The sequence below is a fragment of the Trachemys scripta genome, chromosome 1, assembly GCF_013100865.1.
Source record: "Trachemys scripta elegans isolate TJP31775 chromosome 1, CAS_Tse_1.0, whole genome shotgun sequence".
NCBI lineage: Eukaryota > Metazoa > Chordata > Testudines > Emydidae > Trachemys > Trachemys scripta.
Genome location: NC_048298.1, coordinates 185414808 through 185436283, shown reverse-complemented (window position 1 = coordinate 185436283; position 21476 = coordinate 185414808). Strand labels below are relative to the sequence as shown.

The 21476-nt window shown below is 43.0% G+C and overlaps 1 protein-coding gene across 1 annotated transcript in view; it reads right to left on the bottom strand.

Moving 5' to 3' along the window:
* Positions 1–5414: 5414 nt before the first annotated feature.
* The window catches only part of IFNAR1 (interferon alpha and beta receptor subunit 1), a 35861-nt gene continuing 19799 nt past the window's right edge, over positions 5415–21476 (bottom strand). The window contains exons 6-11 of the mRNA XM_034751959.1: positions 19662–19779; positions 18588–18787; positions 14584–14738; positions 13404–13551; positions 11286–11440; positions 5415–6656 (exon numbers count right to left, since the gene is read on the bottom strand). Of these exons, the coding sequence (XP_034607850.1) occupies positions 6429–6656; positions 11286–11440; positions 13404–13551; positions 14584–14738; positions 18588–18787; positions 19662–19779 (1004 nt within the window). The 3' untranslated portion in view covers positions 5415–6428. The remainder of the gene's footprint in view (positions 6657–11285; positions 11441–13403; positions 13552–14583; positions 14739–18587; positions 18788–19661; positions 19780–21476) is intronic.

Here is a 21476-nt window from a genome sequence, read left to right as displayed (position 1 = left end):
ACCACCCCCCCCCCCAAACAAAAAACCCTGAGCACCCCCCCCACCCCAAGATTGGCTGTCCCTTACCAGGTGCCGCCCCAAGCACATGCTTGGTCAGCTGGTGCCTGGAGCCGGCCCTGGCTACACCTCAGCTAGAGAAGATGACGACCTGAGAAAAAAGTTGGCAAACCCTTGAGACAGCATGAAATTTCTTCACCATTCAAATCTAATGTGCCACTCTGTATAAAGTCCCTGGCGTTCAAAGGAGCTCTTCCAGTTCACTGAAGTTGCATTTTTCTCTCCCTCTCCAATGCATAGTTTAGAACTGGATGCTAACTATCCAATTTCAGCTGGAAGATGACAAAGCAATAATGCACCACACTGCAACAAAGTTTTGCAGGTTGAGACAAACTAGAAGATGTCATTTATGAATAAGGTGTATGGCTATGGGTGTTTGTTCATGATGGGTTACTTGCTATTCTACTTCAAAAGGTGTGTTAGAGGAACCAAGTAGAAAAGGTAAAACAATAGCCAAGAAAAGGAACATCCCACACATCAAACAAAAGCCAGGATATCAGGGAAAAGGCAACTCCTTGGCCCCAGCCCTGGTGACATAACTGTTTGGCCAAAGCTGAGAGGAGAGGGATCAAAGGGAACACTAAAATATTAGAAAGCTTCAAAGATCCTAGAAAAGGGAGGGCATTGTATTAACTGGGGGACATTGTCAGGAGGTGGGGTTCAGTGAAAAGAGGACAGACGACAACTGACAGACACACAGGGTACATCTACACAGCGAAACAAACACGGTGGCAGGAAGTCTCAGAGCCCAAGTCAACTGACTCGGGCTTGCTGGGCTCACACTGTGGGGCTAGAAACAGACATTGGGGCTTGGGCTAGAGCCCAGGTTCTGAGATCCAGTGAGGGAGAAGGGTCTCAGAGCCTGGGCTCCAGCCCGATCCCAAACATCTACATGGCTAATTTTAGCCTCAGAGCCTGAGCCCTGGCAGGCAGAGTCAGTTGACCCAGGCTCTGAGACTGGCGGTTGTGGGTTTTTTGCTATTTTTTTTTGCTGTGTAACATGCCCACAGAGGCAGAGAGGTTTGCTGCAAATGTGCAATTTGCCTTCTAGGCCAGAGCAAAGAGAGAGCTACCTAACTAAGCAAGGACAACCTGATAAGTTAGGACAGTTATACATTGAGGTTTTGCTTTACCATTTTAACTCAATGTACCTAAAGACTGTATTCCTGTTGTCTAATAAATATCCTGTTTTGAAAAGGCTGTTCTGTGTCCAGGGCCGGTGCAAGGATATTTTGCGCCCTAGGCGAAACTTCCACCTTGCGCCACCCCCCCAGGAGCATCGCTTAATATAAACTTTCAAAAATGAATACTGCATAATGTAGCATTGTTCATTAGAATACATACACATTCGGCTTGAAAATTTATTAATTTCATTATTTAGTCTACATATTTAATGAAAATAAATGAATAACCTGACAGGGTGTGGGGCTGGCTGGCTTTGGGCAGGGGGGTGCAGCGGGGGTTGGCTGGAGACAGGGGTGTGGGGCTGGCTGGCTTTGGGCAGGGCAGGGGATGTGGAGCTGATTGGAGATGGGGTGCGGGGTTGGCTGGAGACAGGGGTGTGTGGGGCTGGCTAGCTTTGGGCATGGGGATGTGACAGGGGCTGGCTGGAGACAGGGGAGTATGGGGCTGGCTGCGGGCAGGACAGGGGGTGCAGCAGGGGCTGGCTAGAGATAGAGGGTGAGGAGCTGGCTGTGGGCAGGGCAGGGGAGTGCAGCAGCAGCTGGCTGCAGGCAGGGGATGTGGGGCTGACTGCGGGCAGGGCAGGGGGTGCAGCAGGAGCTGGCTGAAGATAGGGGGTGCGGAGCTGGCTGCGGGCAGGGGGTGCAGCAGGGGCTGGCTGGAGATAGAGGGTGAAGAGCTGGCTGTGGGCAGGGCAGGGGGTGCAGCAGGGGCTGGCTGGAGATATGGGGTGTGGAGCTAGCTACGGGCAGGGCAGGGGAGTGCAGCAGCGGCTGGCTGGAGGCAGGGGATGTGGGGCTGGCTGTGGGCAGGGCAGGGGGTGCAGCAGGGACTAGCTGGAGTCGGGGTGTAGGGCTGGCTGCGGGCAGGGGGTGTGGGTAGGGTGGGGGGTGCAGCAGGGACTGGCTGGGGGCAGCAGGGTGGAGGGTACCAGGGCCGTCCCAAGATATTCTGGGGCCCTACGCAGCCCCAGGCCTCCGGGGGGGGGGGGGGGGGGGGCTGGCTTGGAGGGCAGTGGGGAACCACCCCGCAGCACTCACCGACGGCGCGGCTGGGGCCAGGTCTCTGTGAGTGCAGCCACAGCCCTGCTGCAGAGCTCAGGGAGTGGGGGCAGGGCGGGGCTGAGCAGGGGCGGGGCCCTGTGGTAAAGCCAGAGCAGCAGGGAGCAGCACAGCACCCCTGGCGGCCGGAGGAGGAATGACATCACTTCCCGGCTGGCCGGAGCTGATCAAAGCCACAGTGTCCGCATAACGGCGGGAAGAGGGTTACACATTTAGCCGGCGCTGGGTGAGCATCCCAGACATTTTGGGCACCGCTTTTTGGCACCCTCAAATCTTGGCGCCCTAGGCGGCTGCCTAGTTTGCCTAATGGTTGCACCAACTCTGCCTGTGTCAATGCAAACATCTGCTGTTTGCATAGCTCCCAAATGGCTAAGTCTCCAACCGGTGTCCAAACGCCTTCAGACTTGCTGAAGGGCATGGTGAGAAAGAGGTGCTGAAGTCAGGGAACCAGTCTTGGAGTAGTGGGGCTTCCTGTGGAAAAAGTGGAGGCAATACACTTCCAGAAAGTCTGCATAGAAGTCAAAAACTGATTGTTACAGCTGGGATTGGTCCCTTAAGAGGGAACAGGCCCCACCCACCTGTGGTCAGTTAAGTGCCTCCTAATGCGGGGGCATGCATCATATAAAATCAGAGTTATTCAGAAGAGAAAGAGGAAACAGACACTGCCAGCATGGTGCAGAAAATAAGTAATCCTGGGATCAGCAAAGGAGTCTGCCTCTGGGGACAGCCTGGGAAGGGGTGGCTGGATCTGCCATTTATTAATTTTGCTGGGGACTGTACTTAATACTGTCTGAGGAAAAAGAGCCCAGGAAGAGCAGATTTAAAGAGGCTCTGTGGATTATAGGTTTGGCTTGGGACTGTTCTTAAAGTGGTCTTAGAAAGAGGAGGCTGCAGAGGGCAAAAGTCCCAAGGGCCAAATTATTCTGGCTGGGCAGTTGGGGAATCTGTTGGGGAACTGGAAATTTACAATTGTGCCAATAAACAAGCCCAGCCAGGGTGTAATAACAGCAAGAGACTTGCGAAGCTCCTGCTCAGAGATTTGAGAAGGGGGAAACTGAAGCCAACCACAAACGGGTGCTACAGAGCATCTGCCTCTGAGATATTTAAAGTGGTGAACAGATCAGCAATACAATGAATGTACTACCAAATATCCAGTAGGATGACACTACAGTACAAGTCTGACGTACACAGGTGCAATTCCCACTGAAGTCAGAGGAAGTTGCCTAAGCTAGCCTTACACCTGTAACTTTCAGAGATTTTTCAGCCATCAACAGTTTGATTATTTACAGTGAAATCCCTCATATTAAACACAATAATCTTTGGAAAACAGCCATAACACATGGAGCCAACCAAATCTGTGTCACCAGTAAATGATCATTTCCAAAAAGTAATACTTCACCATTAGCCATTGAAATATCAATGGACGTGTTCTCCTTAGAGAAAAACAAAACAAAGGAAGACTATCTACAAAAAAATCCCCCAAAATGGAAGAATGTGTTCCAAACTTAAATACTGCTGAAGAAATAGGCTATGATTAAGAAATGCTATTTTCAAAATAACTTTTTGGGGGAAAGTAGTCCCAGGAGGTACATCTGCAGCACAAAGCACTAACGGCTGCATAAACAAGAAGAGATGCAAAACTATATCCAATTACAATTTGTATGTATGATACAGTTTTATAGCTCCTTTAATTAAGGATCGCCCAGCACCGTCACAAACTCAGGTACAGCTATTAAGTGATTTGCCCAAGGCCACACTAATTGATAAAACTGTACACTGAACCCAGGCAATTCTGACTCCAAGTTCAAGTTCCCTGCTCCAAAAAGGAGACAACATGGCCTTCTCCAAGGTCACAGTTATCTGCAAAAGTTAAAGGTGTCCCGTCTCCCCTCCCTCCCCCCCCGCTTCTTGAAATTTTTTTGATCTAAAGCCAGAGTTTGGCTCTATTACAACAATTAGGTGAATTAGGGACGTTTTATGTCTACTTCTAAAACATTTGGCACTGACCACCATCAGACACTCGAGGCCGGGCCAATGAATGGGGTTAAGACTGGGCTATTCCAATGCATCTCTTGGAAGCTACAAACTAATTTCTGTGGCCTAGCCACCACCAGTGACAAAGTGCCACATGAGGTGGGCATGGCTTACACATGTATCCTCCTAGACTACTATAGTAAAAAAGCCAAACAATTCAAAAGCTCAAGGGATGTCTGGTTATTTTCAATTCACCTACAATGTTTGGAAACAAATTTGCCAAACTTTCACAAGGGCATTAAAAAACAACCAAAAACTGATTTGTTTTGGGGGGGGGGGGGGGGGGGGGGAAGGGAAGGGGGGGGGGAGACAAGAAAAACATTTCTACTCTGCTCAAAGTGCCAAAAGGTAAAATAATGAACGTTCCCCAAATCTAGAACTAGTTAGAGGAAAATTCATGTCATGTCCAAATGCTGTATTTTCCTTTCTAACTACAGGTTATTATTCTAAGCAATTCCAGCCTCACTTTCACAGGAGTGAGCAGAACTATGCTGGGGAAAAAAGAAACTATCCTATAAAACATACTATCCTGTCCAATAAGTATTGAGGATTGAGCTGGGAACACTCACTTAGATCTTAGAGATTAAAAATATTCAAATTTTGAAAGAAACCAACAATTACCTATAGCAAGTTATAAATTTACATGAAAGCTGGAAGAGCGTGTCCTGGTTCTTGACTCCAAGTCAATTTTCCCCATAAAACAGGAAACTATTTTTAAAATCCCATATGACAAGAATAAGAGTGGAAAAATTATCCACAAGACTGGAGTAAATTTTTTTCAAGTATCAGTGCAGCATGTATCATGTTTGGTATAAACAAGAGCCCACTGATAAAGTAAGATCTGAGCTGGAAAAGTTTGTAAATGGTGACTATTCTTGCCATTCTGTCAGTCAAGAGGAATTATCAATCAAACTAGTAATTGCAGTGCAATCATAATGAGAAAACTAATTTACCCCAGCAACATACAAAAATCATTGAAACATACACACAGAGGAATTATTTAAAGCAGATGATTCAACCATACCAGTATCTACAGACATATATGTGGCACCACATTAAAATCAGTTGGATTCAGGTTTATAAATTTTAGTGATCATTTGGCTTTATGGTGGGGGATTTAAAGGATCCAATTTTCCAAAGCCATTTCCATTTGATGGTTGTGTGTTTGCCCTTCATTTACGATCAGTAGGAATTCAAGAACAAGTTGAAAATAATATGTTTGTTATTTTCAAATGTAGGAAAGAATTTCACATTTAAATACATCTCAGTTGTGGGTAAAAATGTTACAGCTTATGGGTATCTGGTTACTAAACAGACAAGTATAAGCTCCGTAACTTGCTTCGGCATTAATGTGCATAATAGAATTTGCTCTGTTCTTACAAGGTTGAGATTTTGCTTTTATGCACATCTGATCTGGAAGAGCTCTGTTTTATTCTGGATGTAGTAGTGCTTGTTTGTCTTGATCGTTCTAGCCTAAGTTGCCCAAAACTATTCTTACAACAAGCATCCACTATTTTCCTTTAACTCCTTCAGCTAATATTTACCTGAGAAAAATCCCTTTTCTGCCTCTACCTCTGCATGTTAGCTAAGCTAGCTGAATTGTCTGGGAGAAGGGCATATTGAAAGGAATATGTTTAAAGTTAACAGAATTGACACCAGCACATACAATGCACCACTGGCACCAGGCATTCCAAGAGCAGGATTAAGGAAGCTTAGCAGAATTCTCTTTTGAGGCTGCTGTCTACATATGTTGGCATCTACTACCAGCAACATAGATGGGCGAAGATTGTCTTTTCTGTGGAGACATCAAAGGACTTTTGGTGATGTTCCAGGATCCACATGGTAAACAGTAAGACTAGTATCAAATACCAACCAAAATGGTATACCAGAAGAATATCCTTTTTCTGGAGGAACAGTAGTAATATTTGTTCCTCACATTTAAGTAATTTTGCAATACTTAAAAGCAAAACTAGAAACTTTAGAATCAGCAGTCTGACATCAGCCTGCCTTTGTCAGGCAAAGACTCTTTCATATGTAATGAGAACAGCAAAATGCTAGTTAGGCTGCCAGTCTCAAGTTTGAGGTTATTTTTAGTTATGCTGTTTCCTGTTCTAGCGTTTCTTCTAACACTTTAGTTCCAGAAGTATCATCATCATTAGAATAATTTCCTGAATCTCGAGTGCTCTGTTTAGAGTGTTTGTAGTCTTTAAAATCAGTTTGATCTGTTTCCTCTATAACAATATTCTCAATTATACAACAATTTTCTGTTGGCTCCTCTGAAGTTGACAGATATGGACTGTTGAAAGGTTGTCCACCAAGGCACTGCAGATAGGAAGAATGGAAGGAGAGAGGAAAAACAAAATTATTAGTTATAAGCTTAAATTTGGTTTTGGTTAATGCAGCTGCTTTACAATCTTGTTCCCATTATATTCTATAGTACAATGATGTCTCTACTTATAGTATGGCACCTTTTTTTAAGGAGTTAATAACTTAGCTATAAAGGTTGCTTTGGTATGTAAATACAGACAAGTAGTACCAAATGTCTCTAGTTATGTCTCTAAACTAGTGTAAATGGTGGATTCTTGGTAACTTGAAGTCTTTAAATCATGATTTGAGGACCTCAGTAACTCAGCCAGAGGTTATGGGTCTATTACAGGAGCGGGTGGGTGAGATTCTGTGGCCTGCAATGTGCAGGTCGGACTAGATGATCATGGTGGCTCCTTCTGGCCTTACAGTCTATCAGTCTGTAGCGGGGTGGTCACCCCACTCCTGCCGTGAAGGGCTTAAAACAGCCCTGGGAGCAGACTGAGGCAGGGAAGGAAAAGCAGGGAAAGCTGCCTCAGCTGGGGGCCATGCCCCAATCAGGCCATGGCTGGCTTAATGAGGGCCCAGCTGACCCTTATAAGAGGGCTGGCGCCAGAAGCCAGAGACAGACTCTCTCTAACTTTGAGAGGGAGGGACCTGAGAGAAGGTACCTGGAGTGGAGCAGGGCTGGGGGAATAGGGTGACCAGACGTGCCGATATTTAGGTGTTTGTCCCGCGTCCCTACCGATCTTTGGTCGGGACGCAATTTGTCCCTGATATTTCACTCCGCTAGTAGCATTCAGCTTTTTTTTTGTGGCTCTGCCGGAGGGCAACCCCCCCCCCCCCCCCGTGTCCCGATATTTTCTTCCTCTCATCTGGTCACCCTATGGGGGAAGGCCAAGGGCGCTGGGGAGCTCCGGCCTGGAAACCCCGCAGGCTGCGGCCTAGTGGAAGGCCAATTAGGTACTGGGGTTGTAGGGGGCAGCCCATAGGTAGGCAGAGGCAGCAGGTCCAAACTCCCCTTGCCTATGATAAGTTAGGGTACCATCCGTTTGTATTTCCCTGAACATGTCTGGCTTTTGCGTCTCTAAATAGCCGTCTGGGAGGAATTGGGAACAAGGTTAAAATGTCCAGGGTTTTTTTTCTCCCTTGCCTCCCTCCCTCCCTTCCACGCAGAGTGCGGCTGCTGATTGGGTGGCTGGGCCGATTGAGCCGCTCCCATTGGCCTCAAGCAGCCAGAGCCCTCCCCTGCTCCCCCCTCCCTGTCTGCAGCCCTGTGTAACACACAAAATGACCCGCCGGGCAGCGTGTTTTGCCTACACGTGGAGCCAGAATGGTAAGGGGAGTCGGGGGGGGGCAGTCAGGGAGCAGGGGAGTGTTGGATGGGTCCCTGGCCTCCACCTGCCACCCCCCCCGTGCGTTCCCCCCTCTCCATGGACCCCCCTCTCCCTGCCTGCCTCTCCCTTGCCTGCTTGTACTGCCAGAGCCAGCAGCAACTGCTGTCTGCTGCCCCCGGGTCCGAGTGTTCCCCATCCACTAATGGAAGACAGGCTGCCCTTACCCTGCCCTTCCACCCTAGCCCTGAGCCTCTCCAACGCCCCAAACCCCTCAGCCCCAGCCCTCATCCCTCCGCACCCTAATCCTCTGCCCCAGCCCTGAGCCTCCTCCTGCATCATGAACCCCTCATCCCCAGCCAGAGCCCTCATCCCCCCCACACCCTAATCCTCTGCTCCATCCAGGAGCCCTCTCCTGCATCATGAACCCCTCATCCTCAGACCCACAGCCCTCACCCCTGCATCCCCTCCTATCCCCACTCCCTTCCAAACCCCCTCTCCCCTTCCCACACACCCCCTCCTGCCCTCAAACTCCCTCCCAAAGCCTGCACCTCCTCCCTTTGCACTGCCTCCCACCCCCAAACTCCATCCCAGAGCCTGCACCCCTCACACCCTCCTGCACATCCACCCCCTGCACCCTAATCCCCAGCCCAGGACCTGCACCCCAGACCTCCTCCCCCCACCCAACCCCCCCTCCCAGAGCCTTAGGCAGGTGGGGGGGGGGGTTCTGGGCACCACCAAAATTTCTACAACCCTGCCACCCATGCAAGTGGATAAGGGTTGGGGCAGTCAGGGGACAGATAGGGTCCTGGGAGGGCAGTTAGGGTGGGGGGTTCTCAGCAGGGGGCAGTCAGGGGACAAGAAGCAGGGGGAGTTCTGAGGGGGGCAGTCAGGGGGTGGGAAGTGGGAGGGAGTGGATGGGGGCTGGGCGGGGGCTCCCCCCCCCAGTGTCCTCTTTTTTGATTGTGGAAATATGGTAACCCTATGATAAGTGGCTTTTACACTGCAGTCTGCCACAGTGAGCGGGGGCTAGATGCTGACAGACAGTAGCCCATGACTGAGGCAAGGTGGGGATAGAGGGTTGGGGGTTCCCCTGGGTGGGGAAACCCTGAGACTGTGGGGGTATTGCCAGGGGCAGCACCCCAAAAGACAAGGGGCACCGGGTCCTGGGAGGGACACGGGGGGCCAGCGGCAGCAGGACATCGGCCTGCAGAGGGCTCTCCGGAGGCTGGAAACACTAATTCCCTGAGATGACCAGCAGGAGCACTGCAAGGGTGAGTCGTGCATCATCACACAGTCTATATGGCCATAACTAATTTCTCATTTTTTTACTGTGCTAATAAGTACATTATTAACCACTTACACAATGTGCTCAGCAAAATACAAAAGATTATACAGACTCTAGCCCTTTGGAGCAGGAAGCTACTACACCAATATCACAAGTACACACTTTGAGACCCATATTTCAAAAAGAGGAACATGCCTAACATGCCACAGAGGTACCAACCACTCTAGTTGAGAGAGTTCTGAGACCAGCAGGAGAGGAGAGAGAAAGAGAGAAGAGATCTTAACTTTACTCTATATGCTGTCTAGACCATCTAGACAAGGCCTGTGTAGAAACAGTTCAGCCCCTAAAGTTTCCAGCACAGGAAATGAACAATTTGGGAAAGGCCTAAACTCCTTAGTTCTAGCGAGATAACAATAAAACTATGTCTGAATGCTAATCTACACTCACCCTTACGAGCATGAGATCCAGGAAAGATAACCAGTATATTGATTAACATGAAAATCTGAAATTACTTTAGGATAAACTTGGGGTGAGGTCTAGGTACATCCTTGTCCTTATGAAAAACAGTAGAAAGAAGGCCTACCATCAAAACATACAGTCTATCTAGAAGAATTATGGAATTGCAATTCCTATTATAAAGTTGCTTTTATGGAGAGAGATTAATACCAAGTTTAGATCCCCTTAGGAACTGGATTTCCTACTGGCAGATACAAGTTCAATAAACCCTGCAAAACCTTCTAACAGTCATATGAAAAAAAGATATTTATCATTAATAGGGAAATGAAAAATTGCTACTGCTGCCAAATGGACTAAGTGAGGAAACAGATTAACCCATAGATTTTAAGTGTAGTAAATATTCTAAAATATATTGAATAGGACTGGTTACAGGATCAATATCCTAGTCAGTCAGCCATAAAATACATTTCTCCATTTAGTATCGTAACATTTTTCTAGTCTACTTTTCTAGAATTGATTAATACATGTTGCACACCTACAGAACAAGGGTTCTTAAAATCTGTTTTAAGTCCTATCATCCATGCCACTAGATATAGTGATTTTGGATCTGGATAAAAGAGACTCCCTCTACCGGGAAAGCAGGTCCATCATTACTGGCACATGTTTGTATTTCCCTCTGCAGGAGTAGGAGGTTCATGTACTATTGCTGTCTTGGCCACGCTAGTGCGACTGGTATCATTTTGGCCGAGTCTTGTCTTAACTTTTTCACTACCTTCAGCACTTATCTCTAGGGAACAGATAAAACAATTGCCAGAGCACATCACAGCTTTAACACACTACCTCAAGAAGTTAACTTATCCTATATTTGCAAGGAACTGACAGTTAAACTACTTAGTTGAGTAAACAGGTGAAAATGGAACTAAAATGAATAAAGGAGCTAAAGACAGAAAACAGAGCTGTCTACAACAGCTACAAAAATTAAGCTCCTCATCCATCCACCACAGTACAATTAGGAGTGTTGGGGGCAGAAGAGAAGGGAACATGAGTTGGAGACTCAGAGGAACTCATGGGAAAGGAGCACTCCCCATGAACTTTCTTCATTCTCATCTACTCCACTTATTCTTTATCCATCAGCTACTAGAGGATGTAATGTCCCATAAAAAGTAGGTTTTTTTAAAGCAAAATCTGAAGCTTGGAAGAAAAAAACATTTGCACAAAGGCATTCCTTTATTTAAAACTAAAATTTGATATGGGCTTTTCCCCTTCTTTGGGTCAGCCTGACAAGGTAGAACTCCTAAAATGTTATTTTGTAATGGCTTTCAATAGACTGTCCTCTTTTTTCTATACAAATTGAAATATCTGCTTATCACAGATTTAGAGAAATCAGTAATAATCACAAGATATCAGACTAATTCACATACTTTATCATTAAACTCTTGGTATCTAATCCTGGCAAGCCTCCCTGACACTATTCTTTAGAACAAGGAATCAGATATATTATGTGATGACATTCTAGTGTTCTTTGAGCCTTGAATAGTTACATTCTTGGAAAGATAGTCAAAACCTTACCTCTATGTTTGAAGGAGGTTTGCATGATGGAAAGAATGCATATCTGATCCGTCTAGATATATAATATATACCAAAAATCAAAAGTGATGCAAAAAAGAAAAAGGCAATCATGGCGATTACAAAGGTTTTCAAAATAGTCAGAGGTGAAGTTTTATCTAAAAAATAAAGAAATAATAATTAATTTATCTAGGTATTCATGAAGTGTCCCATCACCAAGATCTCTATATTTAAAGATCATATACAATGTAAAGGCTACACCACAAAACTTCACATTTACAGTGTTTCTTGAAAGCATTACATGAACATGAATAAATCTTCACACCATCCCAATAGCTTAGAGCATTCTACTGAAACAAAGCAAAAGGTTTTCAGCACCAAATTTAGGTACCTAGAAACTGCCATTTTGGATCACAGCCAAGGTCCATCTAGTCCAATTCCCTGTCTGACAGTGGCCAGTACAGATGCTCCAGAGTAAAATGTAAGAACCACGCAGTAGGCAGATGTGGGACAATCTGCCTCTCACATAGATGTCTTCCTGATTAATATTTGAGATTGCCCTAAACTTTGAAGCATGAAGTTTAATATCTCTTCCAAAATTTATCATTAACAACTCTGGATATTCTTGATATCCAATCCCTTTTGGGAACTTGTTAAATTCTTGGCTTCAATGACTTCCTGTGGCAACAAACTCCACAATAATTTAATTTAAGCATTAATGGGACAAACATTTTAAGAAATTCACCTACTGAAGAAATACAAACACTTTAAAAAATTAAGTGTAAGCTCATGGAAAGGGGTAGCATAGCGTCACAGCTCTAGGTATCCCCAGCAGCTTGTCTCAAAACCATATTCTGCTGCCTTTAATCAAGATATTGTTTTCTCTATTTAAGGCTTCATCTTGTCAGGTGCCTCAATCAGCAAAGCACTGCAGTGTGTGCTTGACTTTAGGCAGGTATGTAAACCATTGAAATAATCAGGGCCAGAATTCTCAGCACCTTGCAGGATCAAGTGGATTTTCCACTGGCATCAAGTAGATTTGTGGAATAAGATATTAAGTGTTTTAACATGAGTAAGGGTGGCTGAATCCAGCTCTTAATTCCAAAGAATTGTAAGCATCAGAGAATAAGCTTTCTTTTGAGGAACCTGGGATTCACTACAAGTGTTTCACCCATTCTACTCTGGAATATGCCCATTTTCTTTTCTCCCTTTCATTAGCTGTCGCATTCTGAATATACTTTCAAAAGCTACAGACAATGCAGCCAGTACTTTCCACTTCCAGATAAGTGATGTAAAAACAAAATCCTACAGTCTGATGTATGGGGCATTATGTGCAAGATCAATGAAACAATTTCTCTTTATAGAGTGTTGGTAAGGCATGGCTTGGATCCTAACTACAGATGTAGGCTCCTTACTGCGGAGAAAAAAATAATCAAAAAAATCCCAAGAACAGTAAAATGGATATGAAGAATAAAAGGTCATATAAAGATAAAAGGAATTAAATAGATTACTTAGGAAAAAAAGACCACATTTGGGGATTATAAATGCCAATATGTAATAAGTAATGTTTATATGGGTGATAGTTTTAAGCCAACAACTCCATGTTACTCTAAGACAATTTAAATATTTGAAAACATTTCTAGCCATAAGGTCAGTTAGAAATTCCACAAACATCATCCCTTGGTGTTCACATAGGACAAAAATAATCCCCTGTGCCAGCCATCTGTACATGGATGGGATTTCACTCAGTGATGAGCTATACATTTTGCCCCCTTCTTACCAGTACAGGATCTTTTAATCCAACCTATTTCCAGAGAGGGTTTAAGACAATACAATAAACTTGAAAGTATCAAAGTATAATTCACACTTTTCTAACAATTCTGATTTGCATTTACTTTTATTTTCATGGACCATCCCATGTAACTAGTGTAAATTAAATCATGCCGATTTTTGATGTCACAATTCACAATAGTTACTTCAAATTTTACAGTATATGGAGAAATGCGTCTTTCCAGAGGAAATTGCATATTTTAGGTTAAGTCATTTTATTGTAGCCTAAATTATAAAAATTTCTGAACTGAGTTTCAATATATCCCAAACATATATTTAAACTTTTCATACCATTAAGCGTTTTAATACATGCCACATCACTAAAATGACCATCTTTTTTATATGCTGGTGAAAATGCTTGTACTTTCAAACAGTACAAAACCAAGGGTGTCAAGTCAGAGATTGTGAATAACAACTGTTCTTCTTCTTTGATTTTCTCCTGAAAGAAAAATAAGAAATGCAAGTTAAAAAAACAGTACGTGATTGATTCAATTGTATTAAAATTGTAGATAATGCAATACTGAAAAAAAATATTTTTGTATAATTTTAATTATACTTCACTCTTTCAAATCAAAAGTTTCAATTTCAAAACTACATTTAGAAAGTATTAGTTCGCAAACTAACCAACCATTTTCACTATTTTGAAAAGGTGCTTCCAATAGTACACTTCAAAGTTTGAGCTGTACATACAGAAAACTTTCTGGTATGTTTAAGTGTTCTGATATCTTTTCATATGTTAATTCTTATTATAGTCGTGTAAAACAAAGTTAAAGAATTTATTACACAAGTTTAAAAATGGAAAAATCACATCAAAATGTCAACTAAAAATGTGTGAATTCATAAATGCAGAGAAATTCAGTCTAACCTTAGCTCTGAATTAATTAGATATGCCATACAAACTTCAGTGCTGAGAATTTAAAAAGAGAATATTTTTAGATCAACAGGGATATAATTCAATTAGTATTATGCCAGCTTTTTTTGTTCCTCCTTGGAGTAACTGATAAAAGAATTACTGTTTTTTGAACTGAGTGGCCATAAAGCTGCCAATAACTTTCTGAAGTAATTTTTTTCTCTAAAAGCCTGATCCTGCACCAGCGAAGTCAATGGGAGCTTTATCAATGACTTCAATTTGCACAGGGTCAGGTCCTAAATAAACTTATTCCAGAGAGCCATGCAGTCAACTACTCAAAAATGATCTATCAGCAGCCATACATGCAAGATTCCTAAAATGTATGGAGGCAATATCATGAAGGATAGCTGCCATCAACCAATATTACCATCTTTGCCTACTTTATGATGTATACATCCCAGCAAGATTTTACATTTTATGTGAGCTCTGCAACAAGAAAATCATAACAAGGCTCTTTGTGAAATTAAACTTTTTAAGGGGGAAGGTCTTAGTGTAACATTAAAATCATGTTACTTATTATTACACCTTTTTAATTAAAGAAGTTTGAAAAAGTTTTTTTACCTCAGTATCTGAAGAATTTTTCCAGTACAGAACGCGGTAAGATAAGTCATAAAATTCACTCATGGACTTATTTTCAGACTCTCCTGGAGGAGTGAGATGGATACGAAGCGAATCCGTACTAGAGCTTACTGTTACACTTGGAGGGCCAATTTCATCTTAAAACATTTCACACACACATACAAAAAAAAAGTTAAAAATCTGTTAGCTAAAAAAGTGTAAATAAAAAAAATGTTACAGCTCTGATTAAACCCTTAACAGCAAAGGTTTTCAGATTTATGGCTAGAAATCTGGCTTTTACTAGTACCTTTACAAAAACGATAGGGAGAGACAGGAAAGCAGGCAAAATGATGTAAACGTTTAACTCTAATGTTTTAGCATTAATATTGTATTTGTTGTTTTTGAGCTTTCAGTCACACTGTGAATACTTCGAAGTTGTGATATATATCAGTCAAAATAGCGCTATTGAAATTTTAAAACATGCATTGCAATATCTACTTGATAGTTTAATTTAATAGGGAGAGCTAATGAAAACACATTTTTATCCTGCTAGTATAAATAAAAATAAGTGTCACCAGATGGCACTGTTAGTCTTAGTTATTTTTTCCTTAGGCCTTGGCTACACTTGCAGCTGTACAGTGCTGTGAGGTAAACCTGTCTTCGTACAGCTGAGTAGGGAAAAGCGCTGCAGTCTGTCCACATTGCCAGCTGCCAGCGCAGTGGTGTGGCCACAGTTGTAACACTTGCAGCTGTGTTGGGAGCGGTGCATTACGGGCAGCTATTCCAGCATTCATGTGGCTGCAATGTGCTTTTCAAAACGGGGGGGGGGGGGGGGGGGGGGAGGGATTGTGACGGAGTGTGGGGGGAGGGAGAGTGCTTTTTGGAGCATGTCAGCTCTCTATTTTGCAAGTTCCGAACTCCCGGCCCCCTGCTCATTCGTTTACTCACTCAAAGCAAGCTGCAAATTTTTTGCTTTTCTCTGCAGTATGAGCTTTGAAACCAGCACTTCCGCATTCCTGCAGCTGGTCACAACAATGGAGAGGATTAGCCACTTGACAAGGTGATTAGTACAGCACTGCAAGTGTTTACACTCACACCTGTGAGTCACAGCCACTTCGCTGCAGCTGTTATTCCTCTCGGAGATGTGGAGTACCTGCAGCGGTGTACCCAGGGAGATGCAGCGCTGCAAGTGCCCTGCCAGTGTGGACAGGGAGTGAGTTACAGCGCTGGGGGAAGCTTTACAGTGCTGTAACTTGCAAGTGTAGTCAAGGCCTTAGTGTGCAAACATTATCCATTCTTCGAAGAATTGCTGTATTATTGTTAATTTTTGAGGTAAAGTATGTATTCTGTTGGGGGAGCTGTTGCAAACAGCAGGAGAGTTTGCACTCTGTCTTATTTCCTCTGTCTGAAGTCAATTCTTGGGGCAGAGCTTCTTCCTGAGAACCAGACACTGATCTATAGACTGCGATTTCTGAAAGGGGATTACATGCATGCTATTTGTGATCAACTGTGTTCAAAAGATTGGTGTATATAGCATAAAACAAACAAGTTGAACTAATATATCCAGACTCCATACCACCAATTTCTTCTCCAATGGGAAGCCCACATGCAAGGCCTTCACATCTACCACCCAGCAACAATTACAAGGACTATGACAGTCTTTGTGCTTCTTAAACTGATCAACTGGATTAGGAAGCAGTTCCTCTTTTACCCCCAGAGGTATAAGGCAGGCAAGAAGCATTATTGATTTTCAGCCTTCAGTAAAAGGGTAAGAAAAGCCAAATCTTATAAGGCAGTGGTCTCCAACCTTTTTATGTCCAAGATCACTTTTTGAATCTAAGGGCAACCCAGGATCTACCCTGCCCCTCCCACAAGGCCCCACCCCTTCCCCAAAGCCCCGCCCCACTTACTCCACCCTCCCCTCCATTTCTTGCTCTCCCCCATCCTCACTTTCACTGGACTGGGGGTTGGGGTGTAGGAGGGGGTACAGGGTGCAGAAGGGGGTATGGGGTGCTGGCTCCAGGAGGGGGCTCAGGGATGGGGTTGGGGTGAAGGGGGTTTGGGGTGCTGGCTCTGGGAGGGGGCTCAGGGTGGGGCTTGGGGTGCAGGAGGGGGTTCAGGGTGCAGAAGGGGATATGGGGTGCTGGCCCCAGGAGGGGACTCAGGGATGGGGGTTGGGGTGTGGCCTCCTGCCGGGCAGCACTTAACTCCAGCGGCTCCTGGTTGGTGGTAGCTGCCTACCCTGGTCTCACACCATTCCCGCAATGCACCCCTGCAGCCCCTGGGGGGATGTGGCTCTGCATGCTGACCCTCTGTAAGCACCGCCCCCACAGCTCTTCCAGCCAATGGGAGCTGCAGGGGAACTGCTTGCAGGCAGCAGCAGCGCGCGGAAGGAGACCCCTGCCTCCCCACCCCTGGGACCATAGGTCTGCACTGGCTGCTTCTGGGAGCAGGTTGGGGCCGGAGTAGGCAGGGAGTCTGCCTTAGCAGCAACCACACTGTACCACCGGAGATCGCGATCAACCGGTTGGTGACCACTGTTATAAGGTAATGTTTTCTCAGCCTTTTCAGGTTGAAACTCCTTAACTCGAAGTAAAAAACACTTTTATAGTTAATGTAAAGATGTTGAAAAAGATTAACAATGATAAAACTGATAAGCCTATATAATTTGTGCATTGAAAGGTTGACAAAATAGGGGACACTGAAAAGTAAGGTGTGCAAGGAGTGTCAGACCAAGATTTTTTTTATTTTAGATCAGCAGTTTTCAAGCTGTGGGTCGGGACCCCAAAGTGGATCGCGACCCCATTTTAATGGGGTCACCAGAGCCAAAGCCTGAGTCCAACCACCTGGGGCTGAAGCCCTGGGACTTTGGCCCCCCACATCTAGAGCAATGGGGCTTGGGCTTTAGCCCTACCCCCCGAGGCAGTGGGGTTTGGGTAGACTCAGGCTTCAAGTCCCCCCTCCTGGGGTCATGTAGTAATTTTTGTCGTCAGAAGGGGGTTGCGGTTCAATGAGGTTTGAGAACCCGTTTTAGATTGTAGTAAAATTTTCAGTGCCTTGCAACCCTCTCCCCAGTCGTCTTTTATAATTTCCCTGGGAGTTGCAAGCCACTAGTTAGAAATAAAAATTTTATTAAAGCTAATGTTAAAAAAATTATATACTACATAAGTTGAGAAACAAAGTGTCTGTACATCTGGGTATAGTGCTTAGATTATTCAAAAATACAAAGTTTGTTTTTAAAGTCATAAGATACATATAGTACATAATCAGCAATAACCCAAATTTAGGTGAATGCATTTAAGAATACAGTTTAGATATTTAGCCTCCATGCATTCGGGTACATTACTCATGAAAAACGTTATACAGAGAGTCGGTGGTAGAAAGCAAATTATATCAATGAGTGAAGATTGTCCCTCAGTAATTGAGAATTTAGGATAGGTTGTCCATTTAGAGAGAAACAGTCCACCACGAAAGTATTTGAGTTACTTTCCCAACTGCGCCTACTTTAGAGCATGAACTAGCATACATAAGAGGACCAGATCTGTAAAGAATCTCTTCTCCCACATTTATAGCACTCCACAATTGACTGGTTTTCTAGTTTCCCCCGTCTCTGACACATCAGGAACTCGCCCTGCATCCAAGGCAAATGCCAGATTAGAGGGACTCCTGCTATGATCTGGTATGCTAAGATTTACATAAAATGATTAATATAATATAGTTAATGAACAAAGAAAGTTAAAGTATGCAAAAAGTGCAGAAGATGCTGTGCATCTCAATTTTAGTTCGTAATTTGCTATTTCAAGCCAGGAGTGAAATCCCAGCTCCACTGAAATCAATGGAAAAAACTCCCACTGGCTTCAGTGTTGCCAGTTTTTCACCCAGTGTTTCTACAGGGGAACTATACAAATAAGATATTAAAGATGAAAATGAATATACTGAATGCAGATACTAATGATGTATAAACCAACTGAGAAATGAAGAATGGTGAAGAAAATATATCCACTTACTTACTACACAAGGATCCACTTTTATTTCATTAGACCAACGTGATTTATTATATCCATTCATAGCCTGTACTCGGAGAAAGTAAATTCCACTAATGGCTATGTCAGATGAGAAGTCACACTGTGCAGTAGTGATGTTTTCACATCCAGAAACAGTGATCCATTTATCTGAATAGTCTTCAGAAAGTCTCTTTAAATATCCACTAGAATAAATGACATTTTGTGGTCAATATGAACTCCCTAGTCTAATCAAACTGACAATATTTTCCATTTAATTTACAGTTGAATGAATATGTCCATTTCTGTTCCCTGTTTCTAGGCAAACATATGTAATGAATGTGTAAATTTATGTCAAAGACTTCTTCAAAGTCCAAAGCTGTATCATGCAGTTCTCTGTCAACTATTTTGCTGACATGCTCAAAGCATTCCATCAGAACTCAATCTTTTCATGGAATGTTCATTCTTAATTATAATGAAGAGTGGGGAAAATATATTAAAAGCAACATTTTCAATAAAAAAACTGAACAGATCAGGACATTTAAATTTAGATGAGGACAGCACCATTTGTGCACTCACTGCACATGTAGTAAGTTACACATTTGCGGCCTAACCATTAATAGTGTTTGAAAATCCCAGAGTATGCATAGTGTGGGTATGTTAAAATTTCTTTGAGGACTTAAACATGAGAAAGTCAGAAAATGCAAATGTTAAAGTTCTCAACTTCAAGTCACCGATTTCCTCGGTGTTAAGACAGATTAGGAAATGTGAGTGTTCATCTTATAGGAATAGTATCTGGTACACATTTAGAAGCCTAGCCTGCAGGTGTTCAAAACTTCAGAGAGAAACTGAGTGATGTGAACTTCTATGATCAAACATTGGTATTATTCTTGTAAGCACACCACATGGGTGACTGGGTGAAGTACCCATTATCTCAATGAGTACATCGAGATACTTTTCTGAATATCATACTTGAGTTTCTAGGAATACATAGCTTCAGAGGCCTAATCGAGAGCAATTTAGAATGGTCAAGTTTAAAGTTTACTTAAGCAGCAAAGCTTTAAAAACTATTTAACTTACCTGAGATATTGTACTGTAAAGCTCACGTTTTGATCATATTGATTATCCCAGGATAGAAGAAACTTCATGTTCAAAGCATGAACTTCCACATTCATTGGATAAGGTAGCACGTTCCACGCTAAAATGTAAAGAAAACAAAACTCACCATTCATTGTCATCAAGAAGTCATGTATGCTTATTTTTCCCCACAGTAAGAAAATCTGTATAGTATATTTTAAATAACTGTTTGAATAGAACTTTAAAATATTCTTTGATTTGCCATCATAGCAGTGGGTGCACACAGCTGATTAAGTTATAGGGGTATGTAGCTCTCAGAGGGTTCTGTAGGAAAGCATCAGTTTTTAAATCAACAGAATATTAGACAGCCCAAAAGTGTTAGAATATGGAAATATGCTGAGAAGTCAGTGTCAGTGAGAATCTGACTGGAATAATGTACATGAATACAAATTTACAAATTACATATTCTGGAAGATCTGCAAATAAAGAGCACTATGATGCAACTGATGATGATCCCATCATAGCATTATCTCAAATCTTGGGGATTTTACATTTCTCAAATCTAGGGGATTTTTACACAGTGCAAAACTTAGCTAGACAAAAGTAAAGAATCTGGAACAACAGACAATTCACTGTAAGCAAAACGTAAATTGAAACTGAGCAATAAATATATTCCTATTATATGGTAATATAGAAGTTTTGGATTCCAATTCCTTGGTTGCCATCTGTGACAACCAATAGAAATAACATACTTTAAACATAAAATCATGAATTCCATTCTCAATTATTGGAGCAGAGTAAGAAACCCCATACCAAACCAATAAAAGATAGCATAGCTAGTGGACTTTTTCTAAAGATGTCACAAATTAAGCAGGATAGAATTTGGTCTGTACTTGGATGGGATACCAGCAAGGAAAATCTTGCTGCTACATGAAACTGTTAGTGATGAACTCCTCCCTCCCCAGGGACAGTACTCAAACAATATTCAACAGCAGTATTATGAGGTGGGACACTCTGGTGGAGGTACATAAAACCACGTCCAGACCCTTGTGGTCATTAAAGGTCTCATGGCACTTTTTTGAATGATGCTATTTATTGGTTTTAAAGAAGTCTACTATATGTACAAAACAGTAATGCTGATAATTTAACCAAAGTTTACAAGCTGAAAAACATAAGCCATATACAGTTGAACATTACCATGGCACTTTCTGCAAGAAGAGGGATGTTAACCCTATTAAAATTCCAAATTAGATAACTGCATTAGAAATTTTTCTTGTGAAGACAGCTCACTAAAAATTATTATTTCCTAGTCTCTTCTCTCTTACCAGAATGAAAGCAGCATTTATCAATATATGTTAATTTTATTTGTTCAGTAAGCCCTAACTCGGATCTATCATGTTTCCTGCAAGTTTCACTGAACTAGGGCATTGGCACTAAGAGGATAATTCTTTTTTTAAACTCATACTTGTTTCTGCTTTGAGGTAGCAGATTTAGTTACTGTTCTACTCCTGCCTTAACTGTTTGTTTTTGTAATCCATGAAAAAAAGAAAAAAAAATCATTTATTTGGGTTTCATCAGTTACTTGGAAACTTTTAAAATAACCAGCTCCAGCTTCTGGAAAAAAGGAGAAAACCTTCCCTGGGGAAAGTTATCCCATAACTGTCTCCAAAAGGATTTCTACCTCTCCTAAATCATCTGCGACCGATCACATTCTGACTGGATTCTGGACCAGTTGGGCCACTTGTCTAATTCAGTACTAAAATTCCTATGTTCCTACATACACAGTATGAAGAGTGTAAAAATCTTTCCAATGTCTAT